Consider the following 22,880-nt stretch of genomic DNA (forward strand, 5'->3'; position numbering starts at 1 on the left):
GTGTTCAACCTCCTTTATGTCTTGTGAAGAAATAAATATTTATATGAGGCTGGAAGGTGTGGAAATGACCTAGTTGTGAGTTTCTGGAAAACACTTGCCCAGTGTTTGCTATAAATGGTTCCTATAAATGCTGAGTGGGAAGCACAACAAACCATGGTGGGTGTCGGCCTCCACACCAGAGGAGGTGTCCCCAACACCTCCCACCTGAGGCCTCCACAGCAGCACCCAACCACCTACAAAGATTACCATGGGAATCACAGTAAGGTTGGGGGAATCACAATCTGTGAAGGGATTCTTGAACACTGATCCCCACCAGGCAGTGAAGAAAGTAGAACCCATTTGCTTCCTAAAAGAAAAGATGCCCCATAGGCATTCCTGCCCCTTCCCACTCACTGGAGAGCACTTAGGTACCACGGCCCCTATTCTAGCTAGAACTCACCCTACAGCCACCCTCTTTCCTTGCCTGAAGACTGACCTTCTGGGTAAAGAGTGGAGGCACACAAGAAATCCTGAAAAATCTGGGTAAGCAGAGCGATTTCTCCCAATTCCTCTACAAAGACTGAGAATCTCTGACTGCCAATGTGAAGGGAAAGAAAGTGCTGAAGGCCAAAATAATCGATATCTGTGCCTTTCCGAGGAAGTGACTTGAGCCACCCAAATGCCCTCAGGAAAGAAGCCAGTGTCTTCAATCTACACATCCTGGTATCAAAGAGAGGTAGTCTGCTTTTGGTTCCCCAGAAGTGCAGGTATTAGGGAAGGCAAGTATCTCAGACTCATTTGTCAAAATGTCTTTGTTATTTATAGTTTTCATTTCAGAGCCTCTCTTTAAAGATTTATCCCACACTGAAGAAGAGGAAGAGAGGGTGAAAGAGGAGGGGGAGGAGGAGGAGAAAGGGGAGGAAGAAGAAGATGCTAGAGACCACAGTGCCGCTTGTGTACCTATTTATGCAGCACTGGATATGGGATTTGGTGTTTCCAACAGGCTTGCCGTCAGGACCTGCTCCTGCCAACATTCCTCACAGGTGCACCTCACAAGAGCCTAATTTAATAATAACATTCTTCCACACAATTACATGCTTAATGCCTTGCCACTCAAACCTCAAACATGTGATGGCTGACCTGCTCATCAAGGCGCATTCCTTTTTCCTGTATATACAAAGGTCCTGTGGTACAGGAGCATCACCATTCAAAAACTCAAAGATCAGCCAGGCCACTTTCTTGTGGCTGGTAACAGCAAATTTACAGACAGACGCTGTGAAGGTTAATCATGCTGCTCAGGTTGACTGTAGAAACTTAAGATTAAAAAAAAAGCTCCGATTTTGGTTTTAACCTCAAACATTAACTCCCCCCCCCCCTTCCAGGGACACATCCCAGGAGAAGCACATTTCAAAGACTAAAACAAACATTCCAGGAAGAAAGACCCAAGATAGGAGTTAATTAGAGAGATGGGCCCTTAACACAGTAAACCTGGGTAAACAGAAGCCACTTAAGCTGACCCTCTTTGTTGTAAAAGATAAGGTGCAAATTTGAGTTACTTAGAAACCGGGAACGGCTGTTTGAAATCCTTTATGGTTACTGTCTAAGAAATAATTAACTGTCCTTGTGAACTCTGTAAAAATGGTATATAAACTGCCCTTAGCTTTAATTCAGGGTTCTTCTTGCCTTCACGCAGGAGAACCCAAGTATACTGGTTTTCATCTTATCATCAATAAACATCATGTTACTGCAGCGAATCCAGTCCGTGAGTGTTTCTTGGGGAGCATATCCCCTGGTTTTAGATCTTTATGTCCAACATGACCAGAAACAACTAATCCACTGGGCACAACTGTGTGGGCTTTTCTCAAGTTAGCTGAAGGGGAAATACCTATCCGAAATGTGGGGCAATACCCTCCAGTGGTATTCTAGGTAAACGGTCCAAGGGATACACCTGATTTTGCCTTTTTTTGCTTTTGTGTCTCACTGGCAGGTTCATCTACTCCATTTGCTACTGCTTCTGCTGCTTCATTCCTCCACTGGTCAGTGTAGGACCCTGAAGGGCTGCTATGCCCTGACTGAGACTTTCCTATGCTGCTGTCTACTAAGTAACATTCTGCGGTTTCTCTAAAATCAAAACATCCTGACTAAGGCATGGTGTCCCAGAAAGGGAATTTACACTTGACATCCTATTGGCCTCCAGTTGAGTTCCTGTTTTTTTTCTGAGTTTGTGTTTTTCCTTCCCTAGCTTGGTGTATGTATTGAACCTGCCCAGTAAAAGCTTTGGCATTCTCTCACAATGAATGACCTGAGTCTGAGTCTTTCTTTAATCCCTCAGGCCTACGCCCAAGCTCTGTACCGTGTCAGTGCTGGAGCTGTCAGTCAGAGCTCAGCTTCTACTCTAGAGAAGCTGATAGCTTGGATGTTGCTGAGTCCATGAAGGTGGATGCTTGAACAGCCCCAAACTGGGGCTGAGGGCCCGAGAACCCCTAGAAAGCTGCTGATTTGCAGTCCATCAAACAATCCCCTTGTTCTTTGTGGTCTATGCTTGACTAATACAGGCATAAGTGGCAAACACCAGAACCTTGGTTTTAAGGGTCTTTGCTACAGAAGAGCATATGGTAAAATAGCTAAACTAAATTTAGTTATTAGTACCATTACATCTGTGATTAAATTTGTTTGAATGTTTTAAAATATATGCAAATACTGCCCATGATTTTCTAAATTTTTGAATCTTGAGTCGTATCAATGCAAGACAAAATCTGATAAGAAATTAATGTCAATGTAAAAATAAAATTACCTGGCAATGTTACACACTCCTGAGTATAATAAGTCTATCTCACAGTTCCTAAGTTAGCAGAACTATTTTTAACTAATATAATGGGATTTGGGGAAACATTACCACCTACATTTTATAGCACCAATAACAGAGTAACCTCGAATTTGGCAGGTAGGTGGCTGATACCGGCTTGCCCAGTATTAGATGGTCACATGAATACAATTAGAAATTGAAAGTCAGCAGTGAGTCACCCAAGTATGAGTGCCAACATATCTGGGGCAAGGTCATCTTGCAGCAAACCAATAGATCTCTTTCTTTGGTTCCCATGGTAAGACAGACACAAGCTAGGGCAGCTGCAGCCTGGGAGGGTACGCCTCCGGATAGAAACCCATTTTCATGTCTTCCTTCCTGGGGGTCCGTATGACACCAGAACTTTCTGGGAGGTCCCTGCCATTGATTTGGTTCAGGTGCTCATTTGTAACTTAGCGCTAAATTACTGCTCTAGGCTGTAAGAGTGACACTGGCAGCTGAGAGGTCTGCAGCCAGAGGGGACCTCCAGTTCATGACAGACACCAGGAAATAAGAGCAATCAATACAGAGAATGCATATGTGTGTTGGGGGTTGCAGGCATTAGACATGTAGAAAAACAAAAGAGACGGAATGGACAGAAAACAAAGGGATGGAATGTCTATGGGATTCTTTAAAAGGAGAGGAGATAGGGGAGTGAGCTGCATGTCTAAGCAGAAGACAGAAAGCCGAAAGACGCCCCACAGGGCCCAGTCAATGGCAAACTCAAGGTCAGCAAGGATACTATAGAGTGAACTGTGCCTCTCCATTCATATCTAAAAGCCCTAACACTATCTCAGCACATGACTAAGTTTGGAGCCAAGACCATCAAACAAGCAACTAGGGAGAGGGGGGATGAGAGCATCAGGGTGGGATATTGATCCTGGTGTTCTTACAGACACCAACACTGGGATGTACCTGCCCTGAGGCATGACTATGCAAAGAGCGTTAACAAGATAACAAGGCAACAAGAGGGCAACTATCTATACACCAGTGACAAGAGAAGGACCTCAGGAGAAACTAACCCTGCTGACACCTTGATCCTACACCTCCAACCTTCCTAGCTGTGAGGAAATTAAAGTCTGTTGTGTAAGCCACCCAACCTGTGATTATTTAATTGTGTGAGCTCCAAATGACCAGCAAAATGTATCAGTGAGTTGAGTGGAACATGTAGCAAATTTATCAGAATCCAGACAGTTCACTCTTGGAAGGAGGAGGGAAGAAGACTCAGAAGAAACCAGATTTGTCAAGTCTGGAAAAGTTGAAACTGACAAGAATTTCAAGGCTCACAGTAGCAGCACTCGACAACTGCTGAGAAAGGGGACTCTGACCCGTCTAGCTGCCCATAGCTAGGTCCAGGACAGTAGCTTCCATGAGTCATGACTCATGCTGGGGGGAGATTTTCGGTGATACGGTTGCTTTTGAGTCATCCACGTACTTGTAAGTTGCCCATCACCCCTACTCCTGTAATAACACCAAGCTCACTGATTTACCACACCCGACTTCAGCAGAATCTATGCTGTTGTCTGTTACACACCTTGGATGGCTGGATATTGTGCTGTTCCCTAGGAAAAGCACACAACACATGCAGATGAGATAGGGGATGCTCTAGATTGTATTTTGCATTAGATGGGAACCATATGGGTTGTGAGCATGGTAGGAACAGGCTTTGACCAGCCTTGGAAGGATCTCACTGGATCTTTAACAGTGTGATTAACACATATTGGGAGCAGACCAGGGAAGGAAAGCTGGATGCAGGTAGATCCAACTAGTAAGTTGTTACAGGACTGTAGGAAAGAGGGCTGACTTGATGCATTATTTCAGCAATGGGCAGGAGGTGTGATTGTATAAAAATAGGCTGTGGACATTTTCTGAGGGTAGAAGCAACAGGCCTTGCTGCTGGACGTTCAGATAGCAGTCCTTACTGCAGTGAAAAGTAATCTTGAGACAGACATATTCAAGTCACTGGGAAGGTACAGTAAAGCAAACTGTTTCCACTCAAATGAAACAAGTCCCAAAGAAGTTCAACTAAGTCAAAATCCTGCAGGAGGAACAATAACTTCTAAACTTTCTCCCTAAAAAAGGGAGGGGGGAGGAAGAAAATTAAAACCCAAAGAAAGCAAAAGAAAGGAATAAAAGCTGGAGTAGAAATCTGTGAGATCGAAAAGACACAGGAGAGAAACATCAAGGAAATAGAAAGTTGACTCTTTGTTACAACCAAAACCAATTACCACATACCAGCTAGTCTAAGGAAATAGAGAGAAAACAATGACAGTTTCACTTGGAAAGTGAAAACTGAGCCAAGCAGCACCGTGAATCCCCACACAATCTCCCAGACAACTCTATGCTCACATAGTTGATGATTTACAGGACAGGACTAATTCCCTCACAGGTACAATGGAGCAGAACAGTCACTTGAGTCCTTCCAGGTCGATTAAAGAAATAGGATCAATAATTAAGAGACTCTGTAACCAGAAAGGATCAGACACAGGTGATGTCATTGGTGAGTTTTATCACATAAGTAGGGAATGACATGAACTGATTCCCTACAATTCACTCCAGAGGACAGAAGCAATGGACCCCTTCCTAAACTTTCCCATGAGGCCAGATCACTCTAACATGAAAACCAAAGGTATAATAACGGAGGACTTCAGACAAACAATTCTTTTAACATAGACGAACATTTTCTCCACAAACATTTATCACAGAGAACTACAAATGAATCCTGTTTGTCAATGAGCAAAAAGAGTAAACCAAACTGTGTCATATAGATCCTTCAAAGAAACAAAAGGGAACATCCTTGTTACAGATAGCCTGAACTCTTTAGAAGATTGTGCCCAGTGTGGAAATGTTCATGACTCTACCTACATGGCATTCTTTAGAAATGACAAAATCACAGACATGGGGAACATGTTGGTGATTGCCACAGTAAACGACAGGATGACGGTGGGGAAGAAGTAGATGGTTATAACATTACAACATGAAGCAGGAAAAGCACATCACTCTTGACTTTTGTGGTCATGTCAATTGTACACAAAGTGCATATTATAGCTGGGCAGTGGTTGTGCAAGTTTTTAATCCCAGCACTTGGGAGGCAGAAGCAGGTGGATTTCTGAGTTCAAGGCCAGCTTGGTCTACAGAGTGAGTTCCAGGACAGCCAGGGCTATACAGAGAAACCCTATCTCAAAACAAAACAAAACACAAAGTGCATAGTATGCAATGCATAATACAATGACAGTCTATTAATAAAGGATCTATAAAATATTAAGTAGAATCTGTGAATAAAAAGAATCACACATCACAATGATTTAAAAATCAATTAATATTAACAAGTTCATAAAATTCAAGAAATTAAAAATAAAAACATTGAACACAGACATACCCATCCATGCCAAAACCCTCATGAAATTAAAAATGGATGGAAGTTTTATCAATCTGGTAAAGAACATCTATAAGACAATAACAGCAGATGACATACTTAAATGTGGGACACCCATCACTTTCTCCTTAAAATTAGATGCAATGATATCACCCATCATTTCTATTTAGTATTTACTGGTAGTCCTAGGTAATGAAATAAGATAATAAAAAGAAAACTGGTACAGATTAGAAAGGAACAAACAATTCTGCTGCATTTATTCACAGATGACATGATATCTCATGTCATAAGCAATTCCACCAAGGCAACAAGATCGTAATTCTTCTCTAGGTCTAAAAATGCCCTCAAATGCAAAGGCCATCAGTGAGAAATAACAAAAAGTCACGAAGGCCTGAAAATTTCTCTCTATATATAAACCCTTTCCCTTCCCCAGGCATACGCAGGAGTGTGTTGTTACTTTCTGAGCTCCTGCAATGCAACTATACAACACAGGGAAGCAATGGGTGCATGCAGGAGGAAGAAGTTGCAAGCTCCAAAGCCAGGTATACAGACATGTACTTGAAGGAAGAAGCTTTATGATTTTAGCAGAAAGAAGCAGGGCTTGTCATAAAGCAGAGCACCAGCAAATATTCAAATCACCAAGTAAGAAAATATAGAAGAAAAACTGGACTGGGCTTGAGACAGAAAAACCAGAGAAGTGCCTGAAAATCAGTAGCTAATGCCAACAGCGTCATGAGGGTGGCAACCACACATACGCCTTCTATAGCTTAGAATTCACAGTGGACCTGTGTTTGTAAGGTGCCAACCACAGAGTTCATCATAGGGTGAGATGTTTATTTCAATTAACACATCAACAATTTAATGTCCACTGCTTCTGTTTGTTGCTGTAAGTTTAACTCAGGGTCTCCCACACAGTAATAGTATGTAAGCATCATGCCAGCTGCTCCCGGTGTTTTAAAGTTAACAAGAAGACTGCATAAAACCAAGTGGAAAACTCTGAGCCTCTATCTCAGCTTGGTCTGCAACCAAGAAAGACCAAAGCAGGCAGTACCCATGTTAAGACAGAACTACTGAGATTTCAGACACTGAGAGGTGGGCACAGGAAGGCATGCGGAACAGCAAGCAGGTGGCAGGTGGTTTACGGGCAGTCTATAACCATTGCAGCCAGCAGCAGATCCCTCTGTGTCTGCCCTCCCTCCGCAAAGGACCAGTCCTCTGAAATAAGCCAGGCCCATGTTTAACAATGATCTCATCCTAAGGACTGAAGCATTCCATTCAAATCTTTGGCTTTGGGAGTCAGAATTTGTGCTTTCCAGCCCAATTAGTAAATCTAATCACACGCATTCACACTCTCAAGGGGTCCCGATTGTTTGGCAGGAACAGCTTGCATATTCACAATCAACGAAATTAATGCTGCTATTTTTAAAGCATGGGGGAAAAAAAGCTATACATAAAAACAAGCCTCCGAGCCATGGCCCTTGGTCAGAGAAAGAATGAAAATAAGAGACTAAGAGGCAGGAATAAAGTATTTACATGAATTGTTAGACAAAGAATCATTTCTTAAAGTCCCTGCAAGGCTGTGCTGTGGGGCCCTTGCTATTCTAAGCTGAATCTTTGCTCCATGTCACCTAGAAGGAAAATGTCACTCAAATAAAAAAGGCTCCTTTACATGAAACTGTGTGTTTAACTGGCAACATATAATTTTATTTTTTTAAAAAAAATTAGGAGCAATTGGTGCTGAAGCTGCTTCGGGGACAAGGGGAGGGGAAGATCTGTCAGTGCTACGGGAACAAAAAATGATGTTCCAGCGAGCTGTATTCCAATCATTTGCTTCATAGTTAAGTTTAATTACACATTACACACTGTCCTGTAATTATGCCACTTGGAAAACTGCCAATTTCCCCCTCTGAAATGTGAAAAGTTCCTTAATTTACTTTGAAGAGTCAGCAGCGCCGCTACCAGCGCCCGCCTTGGTACACAGGCACTGGTAGAATCTGCTTCCCTCAGGGCGAGCAGGTGGACAGCAACTAGAGTTTTCTGTTGCTTGGAGCCACCAGGGGGCTGCTGGTGCACACAGCTCCCAGAACTCACGCCAGAAACCTTACAGAATCGGATGGCGTTATTTCTTTCCTTTTTAAATTTACAGCAGGAGAAACTCTGAAGCATAATCCTCCCCTTCCCTCCTCTCAAGATAAGTCCTCCATTTTTCAGAAAAAGAATAAACATCTAGAACAAGCTAAAGCGCTGGGCTCTGGGATTTGACAAGGATGGGAAAGAGCAAGCAGAAGGGAGACTGAGAATCTACTCAGCCTCCCGCCCCAGCAGTGGCAAAGGGCACAGCCAGGTACAGTCATATGAAGACCTTCCAGGTACCAGCAGTGAGCTGAGCAGTTCAGTCAGCTGGAGACTATTATCAGTGGCCACCAATATGATCTAGTACCACACCGACATAGAAAGCAAAGAGAAGCTAAACAGAATAGAGGAAGGAGTACAGGTGACTGCTTAAGAGAAGGATAAACTGCTTACAGGCAACTCAAATTCCCTTTCCTCAGAAAATTTGGGGCTAATGGGGCAAAAAACGACTGTAGGGTTCATCTGAAGTGTGGCTTAAACCTCCACATAACTCTTCTAGCCCCTAAAAATACCAAGGTTATCCAGATGTGATTGGTGCAGCCACTCTGGATAATCCCCGATTATCCACTCTGGAAATCAATAGGAGAGTCCTCAGGAAATTAGAGATAAATGGACCATATGATCCAGCTAGACCAACCCATGGCATATGCCCAAAGAACTCAACAGCCTACTCCACAGACCCTCACATGGCTGTGTTCATTACTGCTTGACTCACAGTTGCCAGGAAAGGAAGACAACCTAAATGTCCTTTAACAGGTGAATGGATAATGAAATGTGTTACATACACACAACAGAATACCATCCAGCTTTAAGGATGACTACACTTTTAGATGACTCCTCTTGGGTTTGACCTGAAAGCCTCTTTCTTGCAGTCTAGCTTGCTGACAGAGGAGAAAAAATTAAATAGTCCTACCCAGATGCTATACTTGTGAACCACACAATGACAGCATGGTAGGGTAGAGGTGCACAGAGTGTGTACCCTCAAATTAGTGGCAACCAACAGCTGTCTCATTGTACTTCAGACTCACTCAACAGGAGGGAAGTCATGGTTGGTCATAGAAACCTAGCTAGATTCCTTGGGCTGGTGAGATCATGAACCTCAGAAAAGAATCTACTACTGACTATGCTAGACCAGCATAATACCTAGCTACATTTTAAATCTTATCCTTATACTCAGAGGCAAATTTAGCCACCACCCCTCATCAAAGAAGCCTCACTTTACAGCATACAAAAACCATCACAGAAAATCTCGTCTAGATGCCAAGATCAATGGATCATGGGGATCCCAGCCATAGTAGATAATTTACATCACAGCCCCAGCATCTGCAGCTCAGGGAACTTTCTGGAAGAGAAGGCAGAAAGATTTTAAGAGCCAGGTCATCAGGATGCCTGCTGTGAAACAGTCTCCCTGTCTAAGGAGGGGGCTTTCCATGTTAGCTATTTACTGATACTGTCATTGTTCTGGTTTTCCTTTGCAGCCATTTCTGAGAGACTGTCCCCTGAGCTACATTCTATGTTCATATACATTCTATGTTCATATCCATACACACACACACACACACACACACACACATACACACACACACACACACACACACACACACACACACACACACATATATATATATATATATATATATATATATATATATATATATATATATATAATTAACAATCAAAGAAAAGAGGCTATTAATTTGAGAGTAGGGAGATATGGAAGGGGCCAGAAGGGGAAAGGGGGAATAAAGTTATATTTTAATAAAAATATATCAAAAAGCATACATGTTAAAGTTTATTGCTGGTACACCTCTAGCTCTGTGGCCTCGGGCAGGCAACCTACCCTCTCTGAGTGTCAGTTCTCTCAAGTATAAGTACTGAAAGTACCAACTGCAGAACAGTGTTGTGAGCAATTAACAGAGACCTTGCAGTTACCTCCCAGCAAGCTCAGGTATGAGGTAAGAGTTCACTGTTGTAACTGGGCTGCTGCTTTCTGACAGCACAGGGAGGAAACTTGACATGAGCCTCGCCTGCTAAATTGAGGTGAACCTCTACTGACACAGCAGAGGGACTCAAAGAAGGAAGAGAGGATACAGAGTCACCCGATCTTCCTGCACTGAGGAAAGGATCACAATGTATTGTAGCACCCCAGGAGTGATACTTCTCATACTAGGGAATCCGGGAGCACTCCCACAGGATTCTGTCTCAGCAGCCCCAGATCAGGATCTAACTAGTCTCTCTCACTGCTCTTTCTTTCTTCTTCTCTCCCTTATTTCATTTATGATTTGGAGACTGTGTCACATAGCTGAGACCAGCCTTGAACAACAGACTATGTCAATGTCACAAGTGCAAAGAGAGCAGGAATTTGCCACTGGTCTTAGTTCTGCCAACAGTTTAAAAAGCACTGTTTTGTATGTATAGAGGAAAACACACCTAGAGATTTTATATCATAGAGATAGACTTTACATTTTTCATCTCTAGAAAAAATTGGCTCTAAAGAAAAGTACCTGAAAAAAAAAACATCCTTAGGTGGAGATCCATCTATTCTCACAAACTCTTACTTGACACACTATCAATATATATTGTTCTGATTTGGTATAATATTAGAAACATATATTTCTTGGCCTACAATTGTGTAAAACTATTGTAATTGATCGAATTTCTAAAAAGCATCTCTTTTTTCTCTCATCAGGAAATTCATTATCTTCTACTACAGTTACGCAGTAGCCCATGATATTACAGTGTATAAAATGCTAGTCCTAAATTAGGAGGGATGATGAACCAGGAATTACAGAAGAATTGCAGGGCACCTTGCAAATTGCATATATCAATTATGCATATTGGTTTTATATACCAATTATACCTCAATAAAAAAGGATTGTGGGTTATATAAAGAACAAACCATTGCCAGGATTAACTTTTTATTTTGTTCCTGGAAGCCTCCAGATCTTATAAATTCTGTTGAGTAACAACTTTGTTGGTAAGAGTCTATATATCAGAGAGGTACCAGCTTCATTAGGAAAACCTATATTTATGATATAGCCACACATGAACTGCTCTAGTCCATACTGACCAACTAGACCAAGTTTCTCTAGGAAGCTAGGCTGTTGTTTAAAGTCAGATCACAGGAGGAAGGAAGTCCTGAGTGATTCTGATATAGGTAAAGAATACAAAATTCATAAAGTTATGAAAAACTTTACAAGTTATCAAACAGAACTTTCAGGAGTTATTAGTTTCCCCATATGGTGAACATCTAAAACCCCCAAAGGAAACAAGAAATTTCATAAATAGAAAGCAATTACTACTGCTGCTTACATGTGTGTGTGTGTATGTATGTGTGTTTGTGTGTGTGTGTCTGTATATGTTTGTGTCTGTGTGTTTGATTATTCCTTCTATATAAGAGCTAAATTTTAGCTTTTTCTATGCACATTCACTGTGTATGGTACCATGTCTGCTAGGTGTTTGATTATATTTTTGAATGAGTCAATGAAAGAATGATTATAACTCTTAAAGGAATTTTCTTCAACTTTTCCTTGAAGCGTTTAAAGGCTTTCTCCCCTGCACCTTCTGTATTCTCTGTCAATATACAAACAACCATAGAAGAGTCTCATTTGCATGCTTTTGGCTTTTATTGCTGCACTTTTAAGGTTAACTGGTTTTCGTAAGGGTCAGTCTGATGACTCAAAATAGGTTCGGAATATCTGGATTGCTGTTACTTTTCATTCATATTAACACTTGGGGGGAAAAAAGATCAATCAAGAATGATGTGCTCTGCCACCTTTACCAGGCTCTCTTAGTCCTAGAGATAGAGTCATTTGGTGTTAACCAAATATTTGATAATATGATAAAAGATTCATATCTGAAATCACATAGTGATTTCACTCTGCACACAGTGCGGTGCTAAGATCTGCAATTCTTCCTTGGGTTTTGTGCTTATCCAACTGTGGGGTAATTCAATTACATCCATAGCTTTCAGTAGAACTCAGTTACTGCATTTTAAGCATTACATAAGAAACATAGCCACCCATCAAGAAATTCATGTGGCAAATGATATCCTCAGAAGTGTGGTATGCATGAAGGCCATGAATTTCTGTTGAGGAGAAAAGAAAATAAAACAGAAAATTCTGTTCTTTTTTTGCCTTGAAAAAAAATTTTTTCAGAGCAAGGCAGTGGTGATGTATGCCTTTAATCCCATCACTCTGAAGGTAGAAGCAAGCAGATCTCTGTGAATTGGAGGCTAGCATGGTCTACAGAGCAAGTTCTAGGATGGTCAATTCTACATAAAGAGGCCCTGTCTCAAACACACACACACACACACACACACACACACACACACATTTATACAATACATTTTAATCATATTACTTCCCTTCCCCAACTCCTCCCAGATGCTTCCCATCTCTCTGTCTACTCAACTTCATGTTCTTTCTCTCATTATCTGTCAAAAAACAAAAATCAAACAAGAAGACAAAAACAAAAAAAGCATATAAAAACAAAGAAACAAATTTGGAATCCATTTTGTATTGGCCAACTATTTTTTTATTTGCTTAATTAGTAAGAAATTATTGGAAGTTATTAGACACTAGACACTGGGCTAAGAGTTGGGAACCTGAGTGAACTTTAGTGTCTACTCACACAGTTTATTTTAGTCAAGCACAGGAGGCAGTGTATATGGGTAAATACATTTAAAGCTATAAAAGGTCACAGACATTCGATTTGAGTATCCAAGGTACTGGGTCAATAATATCCTCCAGGTAGACGGACAGGAGATTGTTTTTTTTTTTTTTTTTTTTTTTTTTTTAAAGATGAGCCTTGCCTTGAGAGCTGTTCATCAGGCAGATGGCATGAAACATTCAAACATAAGGGTGTCACCAATTCTCAGGTGGGAATCTGCCTGGCTATCATGTGGCCTGCCATTATTTTGTTGGAACCAAGAGTTTGGTTGAAGTGCACAGGACAAAGAAAAAGGGATGGGTAGTGAAAGAGAAAGCCACAGAGATGGCAGAGGGGAGCTTAAGGGCCAGGCAGTTACACAGGCAGGGGAGGGTGCAGATCCTTAAGAGGTGGAACACAAAGAAGGCCACGCCCTGTGCTTTCTGATGTACTCAAGTTCACTGAATGTTTCCCAGAGACACTCAGGCAGATGGCACAAAGGCACAGATTGGAAAAGAAAGGGGGTGTGGCTCCAAATGGCCAAAGAGACTTGCTAGGGTTCTCAAGTCAGAAGTCCCTCTCTTCCTTCGATAGCCAAACTTACTTTAGTCCAACCAAATTGCTTCGGCCCATTGCCACACCCCAACTTTTGGTCAACTTAACATCAATTCTCTACAATTTCTCAAATTCCTATGCTCTCTTTCCACACTATAGTTATGGCCATATCTCCTCCTGCTCAGCCTTGCTTTCTTGACTAGCCTCCTGTCTATAGTCCTCATGTTGCTTTTCTAGCAAGAGAGTTGTTGTTGTTTGTTTGTTTGTTTTCTAAAATTATTGTCTTTGTTTAACTCACTTAGGAAAATGGTAGGTTTATTGTTTGGAAATTGTTGTATCTACTGGAAAATTATGTTTCGGTTCAAAAAGCACCTCAATATAGGTTTAAATGTCTCAAATGACCTGCCCCCACTTTGCCACTCCCATATTAGAGTGTGTTAGCTCCCCAAACACACACACCACCACACCTCACACTCATTGTCCCCTTTACTTGACATTCTCATCTTGGTTTTCCCTTCACCTGGTATGAGGGTTAATACTCTCAACTTGACAGAATGTTCAATTACAACAGCATGTTTGAGAGGATTTATCTTAATGATGACAGCTGAGGCTAGATATATACCCTAAAAGTGTGCAGCACCATTCCCTAGGCTTGGATCCTACACTGGCTAAAATGGAAGAAGCTAGCTGACTAGCAGCATGTATTGCCTATTTCTTGGCTATAGCAATGTTGGAGATTTGTCCCTGAGAATAGGCTTTTCGGTTTCAGAAGCATACACCAGGCCCAGCCCCCCACCCTCTCTCTCTCTCTCTGTCTCTCTCTCTCTGTCTCTCTCTCTCTCTGTCTCTCTCTCTCTCTCTGTCTCTCTCTCTCTCTCTCTCTCTCTCTCTCTCTCTCTCTCTCTCTCTCTCTCTCTCTCTCTCTCTTTCCCTCCCTCTCTCTGCCTCCTACATGTGGATTAGGATGTAAAGTTCTCAGCTACTATTTCTGCACTGTCTGTCTGTTTCCCACCATGATGATCATGGGCCAACCCTCTGAAAAGATAAGCAAGCACGCTAACTGAATGCCTTAGTCATGGTATCTCTTCATAGCAACAGAACACTTAAGACAGACCACTTCCTCCAGGAAGTTTTCCTCATATGAATCCCACATCTATGTTGGAGACTGTCCTCTGTCCAGTATCCAACACCTTGCATACCAAAGTACATTCCAAGTGACTTAGAAATTGTCTGGCATAGTCTCTTAATCTCCCCACCACGTGTTCCTCTCCTGCCAATTCTACACAGGAAATTCCTCAATGTCAGAACCCACTAACAACCTGTTCCCTGAGGAGTGGCCATCATTTGGCTCATGGTGGGTATCAATAGTTATTCAGAGAATAGATGAAACCTGCAAAGGTTAACAGTAAGAGCCCTGTATGTCATGTTCATTTCACAGGCAGATAGAGGAAAAGAAATGCTCAGAGAGGCTCAGCAACAATCCTAAGAAGCAGACCAAACAACTTCAGAGCAAGAAATCATGCCAAGAGTCAACAGAAGAGCAAAGGTGAGGAAGGCCTGCATACTAGTAGGCACAAGTGTACGTGCCCAAGGTTGCTAAGACAAAGGCAGGGACAGAGAGCAGCAGACAAGACAGCCCCGGAAAACAAAGGGATCAAGGAATCATGAAGATAGAGGAATGTTAAGAGCAAAGGGAATAGTGTGCGTGTGCGTGTGCGTGTGGGTGTGTGTGTTTTCCAAACATATATACTAGATATAACTCAAACTCCCAGGGAGACCTTACTCTCAAGAGGACTTGGCCAGCAGCAACTGGATTGGATGAAGAGGTGGGGTGAGAACAAGAGGTTGAGTGGATAGGGAAGTGGACATAGGAACAGTTGTACAAATGAGTGAACACGATCAAGATTCTATGTATGGGCTTCTTAAGGAATTAAGAAAATTATTTAAAAATAAATGCCTTTGAATGTTTTTGGAAGGGACCTCCCATGTCACAGACCATGTAGAACACATGAACTTCACCACCACAGTGTCTAACCTTCATAGTCACCAGAATCCTGCTGGCACAAACCTCAGATTTTACAAACGTAAGTGGCATTTACATAGGTAGTTAGTAGTCAATGTCCCAAAGTCACATGGGAACTAGAAAACATGGTGGAAGAGACTCCTGTGAGACAATTAACAATGCATTTGGCATCATGGAGCTCTGACCTTACAGCATTTGTCTGCAGCATCCACTGGCTGATGGGAAATCCAGCTTCCACTCGGCTTCTACTTTCCACAGTCAATTCTCCAAAGCTAGAGATTGTATGATCTCCCTAAATACTAGTTTTCCCATGATGAAGACAGATTACATTCACAGAAAATGCTAGTGCAGTGGATACATGTGTTTGTGTGTGTGTGGGGGGGTGGTATGTCTGATATTAAAGTGTTTTGTGGGGCTTACTTTTCTTTGTTGATTTCTTGTTGGTTTTTTTTTTTTTTTGGTTTTTGAAACACGGCAGCTAACCTCAAACTCACAGAGATCATCCTACCTGGACTTCAGATCAAAATTTTATGGAAAAATAATTATCTTAAGATAGACTGCACTTCTGACCAAGCACCAAATTGCACACTTTTCACAGAAATGACCATAAAAATCCTTTATATGCTCAAATTACAGATAATAGGTCAAAAGTTCTCATACACGTAAAATATGATGCCTACAGAAAACATGGAGTCCAACATAGCTTTGTATAAAAGAGGCACTGCTGGATGGTGCAGTTTCTCACTGCCGACTACGCAAATATACCCAAGATCCTCTTGTGGTCATAGCATTGTACATTTGGAAAACCCAACAAGGAATCACCAACATGGCTGAGAACCCTCAAGTCTCCCTTGTTTAACAGAAGACACTTTAGCCCAGACAATGGAATTGTCCACATTTAAATCACTAACTACTAATAGTGCCAGGTTACATCTTCAAGATACCAATGCTAATTAGGATCCAGCAGCAAATGTCCCAGTACACATGCTCCATTTTAAGCTCAGCCCAACTCGTCTTACTTTCAGCAACTTGTCCTTGAATACTTTCTAACCCTTGGGCTAGTCATCACTATAAATACATGCCAAATCCCACTCGATTCAAATCCCTTCTTGATTTCAGTCTTGCATCTATTCCATCCTAATGCATCTGAGCTCCCCCCTCCCCCTGAAGACAAGGATGTGGTGTCATCACAGGGCTTCAGATGTGCAACCCAATAAATAAGCTTTTATGACACCCACTCTCTTCTCTTCGGGGCACTGCCCAGGTAGCAGGTGGCATCTACTTAAAACATAAAGGTTTCCACTTTCTTCTGGCTCCCACTAGCCACTTAATGTAGTACTCGGAGTATGTCTGGTCTGTTATGAAATGTAGAAAAGTTTCACTCCACAAATCTCCCATTTTTCTCTGTATGTGTGATTATTTTATTGTGTCTCTAAACCATTATACTGAAATGAAGCAATGTAGCAGTAAGGAACATGGGCCTCTCTCCAACCATGGAAGAAGCCTAAAGGGAGTCTTGCAGGTTTTGAGGTTTTACAGTGTTTGAGTAGGCAGTTCATTTCTGCTTCTTTATTATAATGAGTTTTTCCTGATATGTCAATAAGAAACTATAGAAAATATTTCAAAGTACTATTTTGTTTAAATGTGTGTAAAAAATGTAAAAGTGAGTCATTCTTATTTTAGCCCCTTGATCAATTTCATTTCTTTAGTGTACCATTGATAAAAGGAAAACATTGGGTTGACTCATCTAATAGCAATCTCCTTCTGTGCGTAGGTGGGAAACCAGAATTCCACAGGACACTGGCAGTATCAGAGAGTAGCCAGCATGCTTACCCGGATGTATGCATCCTGGTGGTGTTTAGCGAAATACAGCATGTTGTCCAGAGCTAGCATCCCAGGAGGGGTCTGCGTGAAGTCCATGGCAGGATTGACATGATTCTGTGAGGAGAAAAAAAATATGTTTCCATCATTAATTCTCCAGCAGATGTCATCAACCACAAATTAAGTGAGATCTCCCCTCAAGATGGAAGCATCATGAGGTAAATGACAAGCAATTAAAGATGCTGGCATTGCCTGCCTCCGTATTAGTCTATAGGGATGGGAAATTCAAAGATGCTGACATTGCCTGCCTAGTATCAGTTTATATGAATGGGAAATTCAAAGATGCTGGCATTGCCTGCCTCTGTCCCAGTCTACATGGATGAGAATTCCCCCAGCAATTCAGGTTCAGAAAGAAAAGCTTTTATACACGGGATTGGGTCACCCTGTTGGAGATCAAATATAAGATTAGACAGGTAACACGTTAAGAAAAAGAAAATAATGTGTGTTTTAAATATATATGGTGGCTATACTGAAGTGAAGCCAGTGGCATCTGGGAAAGCAGCTGTGAGGTGAAGCCACAGTTCTGTCATTTATGACAGAAGCTAACTCCAAGAAGCTACAACCTACAGACATTTTCTTCATCACCTCAAATGTGAGGCCAGGTATTATCATGCCTCTTGGTTGGCTTTGTGAACTGTTCTGCTAGACAGGTCTCTAAGTGCAGACAGTGGAAACCATGTAGAAGTGCACAGGATTCTGACATTTGCCTGCCCTCAAGAAGAGCAACTAGGATGAGTTATCACACACAGCATGGTGATGGCTTAATACTGTTATACTGATGATAAGTTGAAGCCTGAATGTTCTACTTTCCCCCACCAGTCACCAAAACCAGCTCAAACCATATAGATCTTAATGGTGAACGTATTCAAAGAAACTGTGATCTTTATTTTTTTTATACTTAAAAAAAGAACAAACAAAAGAAGAAAAGATTGTTGAAGACAATTTGTTCTTGCCGTACAGAAATGCTGATTTTTATTTAGTGACTTTATAATTTTCAACCTTGCTAAATTTACTTAGTATTAACAGGTTTGGATTGGTGGGTATATTTGTCATCAGAGTTTTCTTCCATAAATGGTCAATAGTGTCATCTTCAAACAGGTACAATTTGACTTCTTCTTTTCCAGTATGAATGACTTTCTCTCTCTTACCCTAATTATTCTGGTTGGTATTTCCAATACTGTGTTGAATAAAAACTATGAAAATGGGTACCCTATTCCAGCATATAAATTATAACAATATGAGATAATGTGTTTGGTAAGTCACTAGAGGTAATAATCCACAATTTACAACTACTTCAGAACAACATATTATGTGTGATAAAAAAAAAATCACACAATGCCAGTGTAGAAAATTTGCATAGAACTTGTGGGAGTAGCCAGCCAATATCTGATTTGACCCAAGGTCCAATCCACAAGAAAGAACCAACACATGGCACTGTTTGGGTAACCAAGAACCAGAGACTAGATAGCCCAGAGATCTAGGGTAAAACCAAACATTACTTGTCTAAAAAAAATAAATACATAAAATAAAAAATCAATAAAATGATTTTTAATGATGTTCCACTACACTCATAGATCAGTGCCTTATCCAGTCATTATTAAAGAGGCTTTCTCTGGCAGCAGATGGGAGGAGATGCAGAGACCCACAGCCAGGCATTATTCAGGGAGAAAGAGTAAATTGGAGGTCTCCATCAAATTCCTTCCTCCCCTCAGAGCTCAGGGAATTCCCTGAAGAGGAAGCATAAAAAGCTTATAAAAGCCAGAGGGGATGGGATGGAAGACACCAGAAGAACAAGCCCCTCCCTCCCACCCCGAGAGAGAGAGAGAGAGAGAGAGAGAGAGAGAGAGAGAGAGAGAGAGAGAGAGAGAGAGAGAGAGAGACCGGCCATTAGTTTACTATTTGCTTTCTGGGACTGCTGACTGAGAGAATGAGTGGAACTATGACTCTTGTGCCTGGTCTTCGTACTCGTTCCCTCCTGCGTTGTTGCTATATCTAATTTTGATAAGATACAGTTTGCTTCTTATATTTTATTTTTGTCATGTTCAGTCTTGGAAGCCTGTCTTTTATAATGAAAGACAGAAAGGGGGTGGATCTGGAGTGGAAGGGGAGGAGGGGAAGAACTGGGAGGTGTCAAAGGAGAAGAAAAATATAATCAAGATATATTGTATGAGAAAAGAATCTACTTCAGTAAAGTTTTTAAAAAGAGAAGAAACATTAAAGTCAGACTTTAAATAATCAAATATGATGGGATTTTGCCTCCTAAAATGTCATTTTAAATGACCTTCTTAAAATTTATATAATTTGCATGAAACAATTATTTTCATTGTATCTTTAAATACTTTCTAATAAACTGCTTCAGTCTCTTGTGCTAGGAAAATTTGGTCAATAGTGGTTCTTTCTAACTTTAGACTCAGAAGGCCATTTTACTCATGGCTTCAAGGTTCAAACTACCTACAATTACCCACATTTGAATAATGTGTTCATTTGAATAAGAGTTCATGTCAGTTGTCTTTCACAAGATGATCTGAAGTTTTATTTAAGAACTAATTAAGATTATCTAAAATCCAGGAAGAGTGGTTCTGTCTGTAGCCCCGAGTTCCTGTTTCAACGCATCTAGTTCACCATGAGTATCCAGTGAGCTGTAGTAACACAATGGTTTGCAGGGTGTTATGACATTCCACCCTGATCCATGCCACAAAACATTGGAGAGATTTTAAGATACTGAGAATCAACTAATGATGAGAAAGAGGCACCTAGCTCATGGAATTAATATAACAAAAAAAATCATTCGGCATTTCAAGCACACTGCAGCTCAGTATTTTTTAAAAAATCATGTCTGTCTATATCTATGTGTAGGTTTGTGTACCTGTGAGTGCAGCTGCCTTCAGAGGACAGCTGGAATGCCTGGAGGTGGCATTACAGCTGGCTATGCACCATCCTATATGGTGTTGGGAACTGAACCCTTACTATGGAAAAAGCAGTGCATACTCTCAACCACTGAGCCATCCTTCCAACCCCAGTTTAGTCTTAATTTGGTATTTATTGGCGTGAGAATGCCCAAACATATCTAATTGAAAAAAGAAAATCAAAGTACATGAAATAACTTAATGGAGATTTCAATAACTATAATTATTCAGAAAAAAAAAAGAGTAGAACTTGCCCCATGTATTCTGATGCATCTGGTGTTCCTGAGCCCAGGTGAAAGTACAAGTATGCCATTGGCTTAGTATTTGTTTTCTGGGACTGCTGACTGAGAATGAGCGCAACTATGACTCTAGTGCCTGGTCTTCGTACTCTTTCCCTCCTCTGGTGTAGTTTAAGGTGCTATTGCTACCTTGCATTTTGTGAGCATTAAAAATCACCACATCCCCATCAAGCAGATGTCACTGCTATCCTGTGACTCATAAGAAACTGTGGCTAGATGCCTCCACATGCCAGCACAGCACAGGACCTCAGACCATGGATGTGGCCAAGACTTCGCAACATCTTTGGAAATTATACCTCAACCACCTTATGTTTCTACATTTTCCCTTTCAGTTTGGAAGTTGAATATATTTACTTTCATACTGCTGCCATTTGGATGATATATTTACTTCCAAAAGGCGTGGCCCACCAAGTAGCACAGAATAGCCAACAAGACCGAGTGCTACAAAAGAGAACACGATGGAGTGCTCATTTCAAACCGATTTCTAATATCAGCCTACTCATCTGTTCCAACAATAAATCAAAGGGAAGCCAAGCTGTGCCTGTTTATGTACTCTCAGCTACTCAGGTGGCGGAGGCAAGGTGACAACAAGTTTAAGGTTTGTCTGGGCTATAGAAGGGATTCAAAGCCATCTTGAATAACTTAGTGAGGGCCTATCTGAAAAAGAAAAAAAATTATAGAGGGCTAAGACTATACCCAAGTTGCAGAAAGTTTGCCTAGCACCATGAGACCCTAGGTATGATCCCCAGTACTAGAGACAAGGCACTCAACTGAAAAACAAAGTAAAACAAGATAAAACAAAACTTCTCTGAATTCTCAATCTAATTCTAACAACCCACGAAAAGTATCATGAAGGAAGATCACCAAGAGAAACACCTACAACCTAAGAGTCATCACTTTTGCTTGAACTTTACAGTAGGACCCTTAAAGTTTTCTTCTATCAATCATTCTTTCTTGGCCATATAATCTGCTCACTAAATACAGTATTGGTATTCAGAGGGTCTTTATAATGAAAGAGAGGAGAAAGAGATAGAGGGAGACAGACAGAGAGGGATAGAGAGATAGAAAGGGAGAATAAGGGGTATAGAGAGACAGGGAAAGGGAGGGAGAAAGAAGCAATTCTCTGCATACTTCAATCACCTCTAGACTACTTGTATTATCTGTCAATGATATGAAATGATGTTATATTGTATTATTAAAACTCAGGAACTCTAAAAACTCTATGTTCAGTATAGAAGAAACTTCTTTTAAGTATTTTCAGTCCATGGTTGATAGGGCAAAACCCCATGGAGACAGAAAGCTGACTGTAATGGATGTTTAGAGCTCCTTTAAGGAACCACGTAGCCAGTTGGTATATAACAAAATATCTTATCATACTGCAGATGTGGCAAAGTATCCTTCGAATGAAGTGTTCACTTCGTCCTCAACAAACCATCACCAGGTCCATGAGGTAGTTATTGTCTTGTGAAAAAAAGAAAACTGAGGCATTGACAGTTTGTGTAGCTTGTTAGTTTCAGAGCCAGTATGTGCCAGAGCCAGAGGGTAAACCCAAAACTGAGCCAGAGGGTGAACTTAGGGTGTAGATATGTCATCTTTTGTTGACGGGTTGCTGATCAATCTGTCATTGCTGCAAATTTCACAGGGATATCCAGTGCAGGTCGCTCACTGTCAGCTCTTCTCTGAGCACATTATTCCCCCAAGCAAAATGCGCCTGTGATGCAGCTTATTAGCAGGATCTCTGTCCTCTTCATCCATACCAGACCCTGTAATAGACCACATTCTTTGTGCCCCACTGGTCTCCAGCAAATTGGCTCTTGCTGCAAAGAAGCCAATTAGAAAATTGCATTTGATTATTCAATGAATTGTTCTAATTAACAAACATCACTGCACTTCAGATGAAGAATATCCTATTTTGTAGGTGGGTGAACTGTTCTTCTGTCTGGTTCCAAGTATCATGATCCCAGTATCCTGAAATAATATTTTAGCTTCTTTAATAGCGAGTGAAATCATTTTACATACATGGAGTTTTGATAAAAAGAAAAGGAATAGAACTACAGGCCTACATATTTGAGATTTCTGTACTGTCACAAGAATAAAATCTATCCTGAGATCCTAGCAAGACCAGGAGCTGGACTACTCCTTCATTGATGAGATGCTTCTTGTACAGATTTATTGTCTTTGCTTGCTGCATGTTATTTCTTCCACCTGTCTTGAAAAGGAAGGTATAAGGTTTTGA

At 41.1% G+C, this 22,880-nt stretch overlaps 1 protein-coding gene across 5 annotated transcripts in view; it reads right to left on the bottom strand.

Annotated features, from left to right (window-relative positions):
- The window catches only part of Elmo1 (engulfment and cell motility 1), a 506,925-nt gene that overhangs the window by 237,206 nt on the left and 246,839 nt on the right, over positions 1-22,880 (bottom strand). For all 5 annotated transcript variants that reach the window (XM_076939323.1, XM_076939321.1, XM_034510333.2 and 2 more), the window contains one exon: positions 17,392-17,496. In XM_076939323.1, coding sequence (XP_076795438.1) covers positions 17,392-17,496 — 105 coding nt within the window. The remainder of the gene's footprint in view (positions 1-17,391; positions 17,497-22,880) is intronic.

Source organism: Arvicanthis niloticus, chromosome 8, assembly GCF_011762505.2.
Source record: "Arvicanthis niloticus isolate mArvNil1 chromosome 8, mArvNil1.pat.X, whole genome shotgun sequence".
In the NCBI taxonomy this organism is placed as follows: domain Eukaryota; kingdom Metazoa; phylum Chordata; class Mammalia; order Rodentia; family Muridae; genus Arvicanthis; species Arvicanthis niloticus.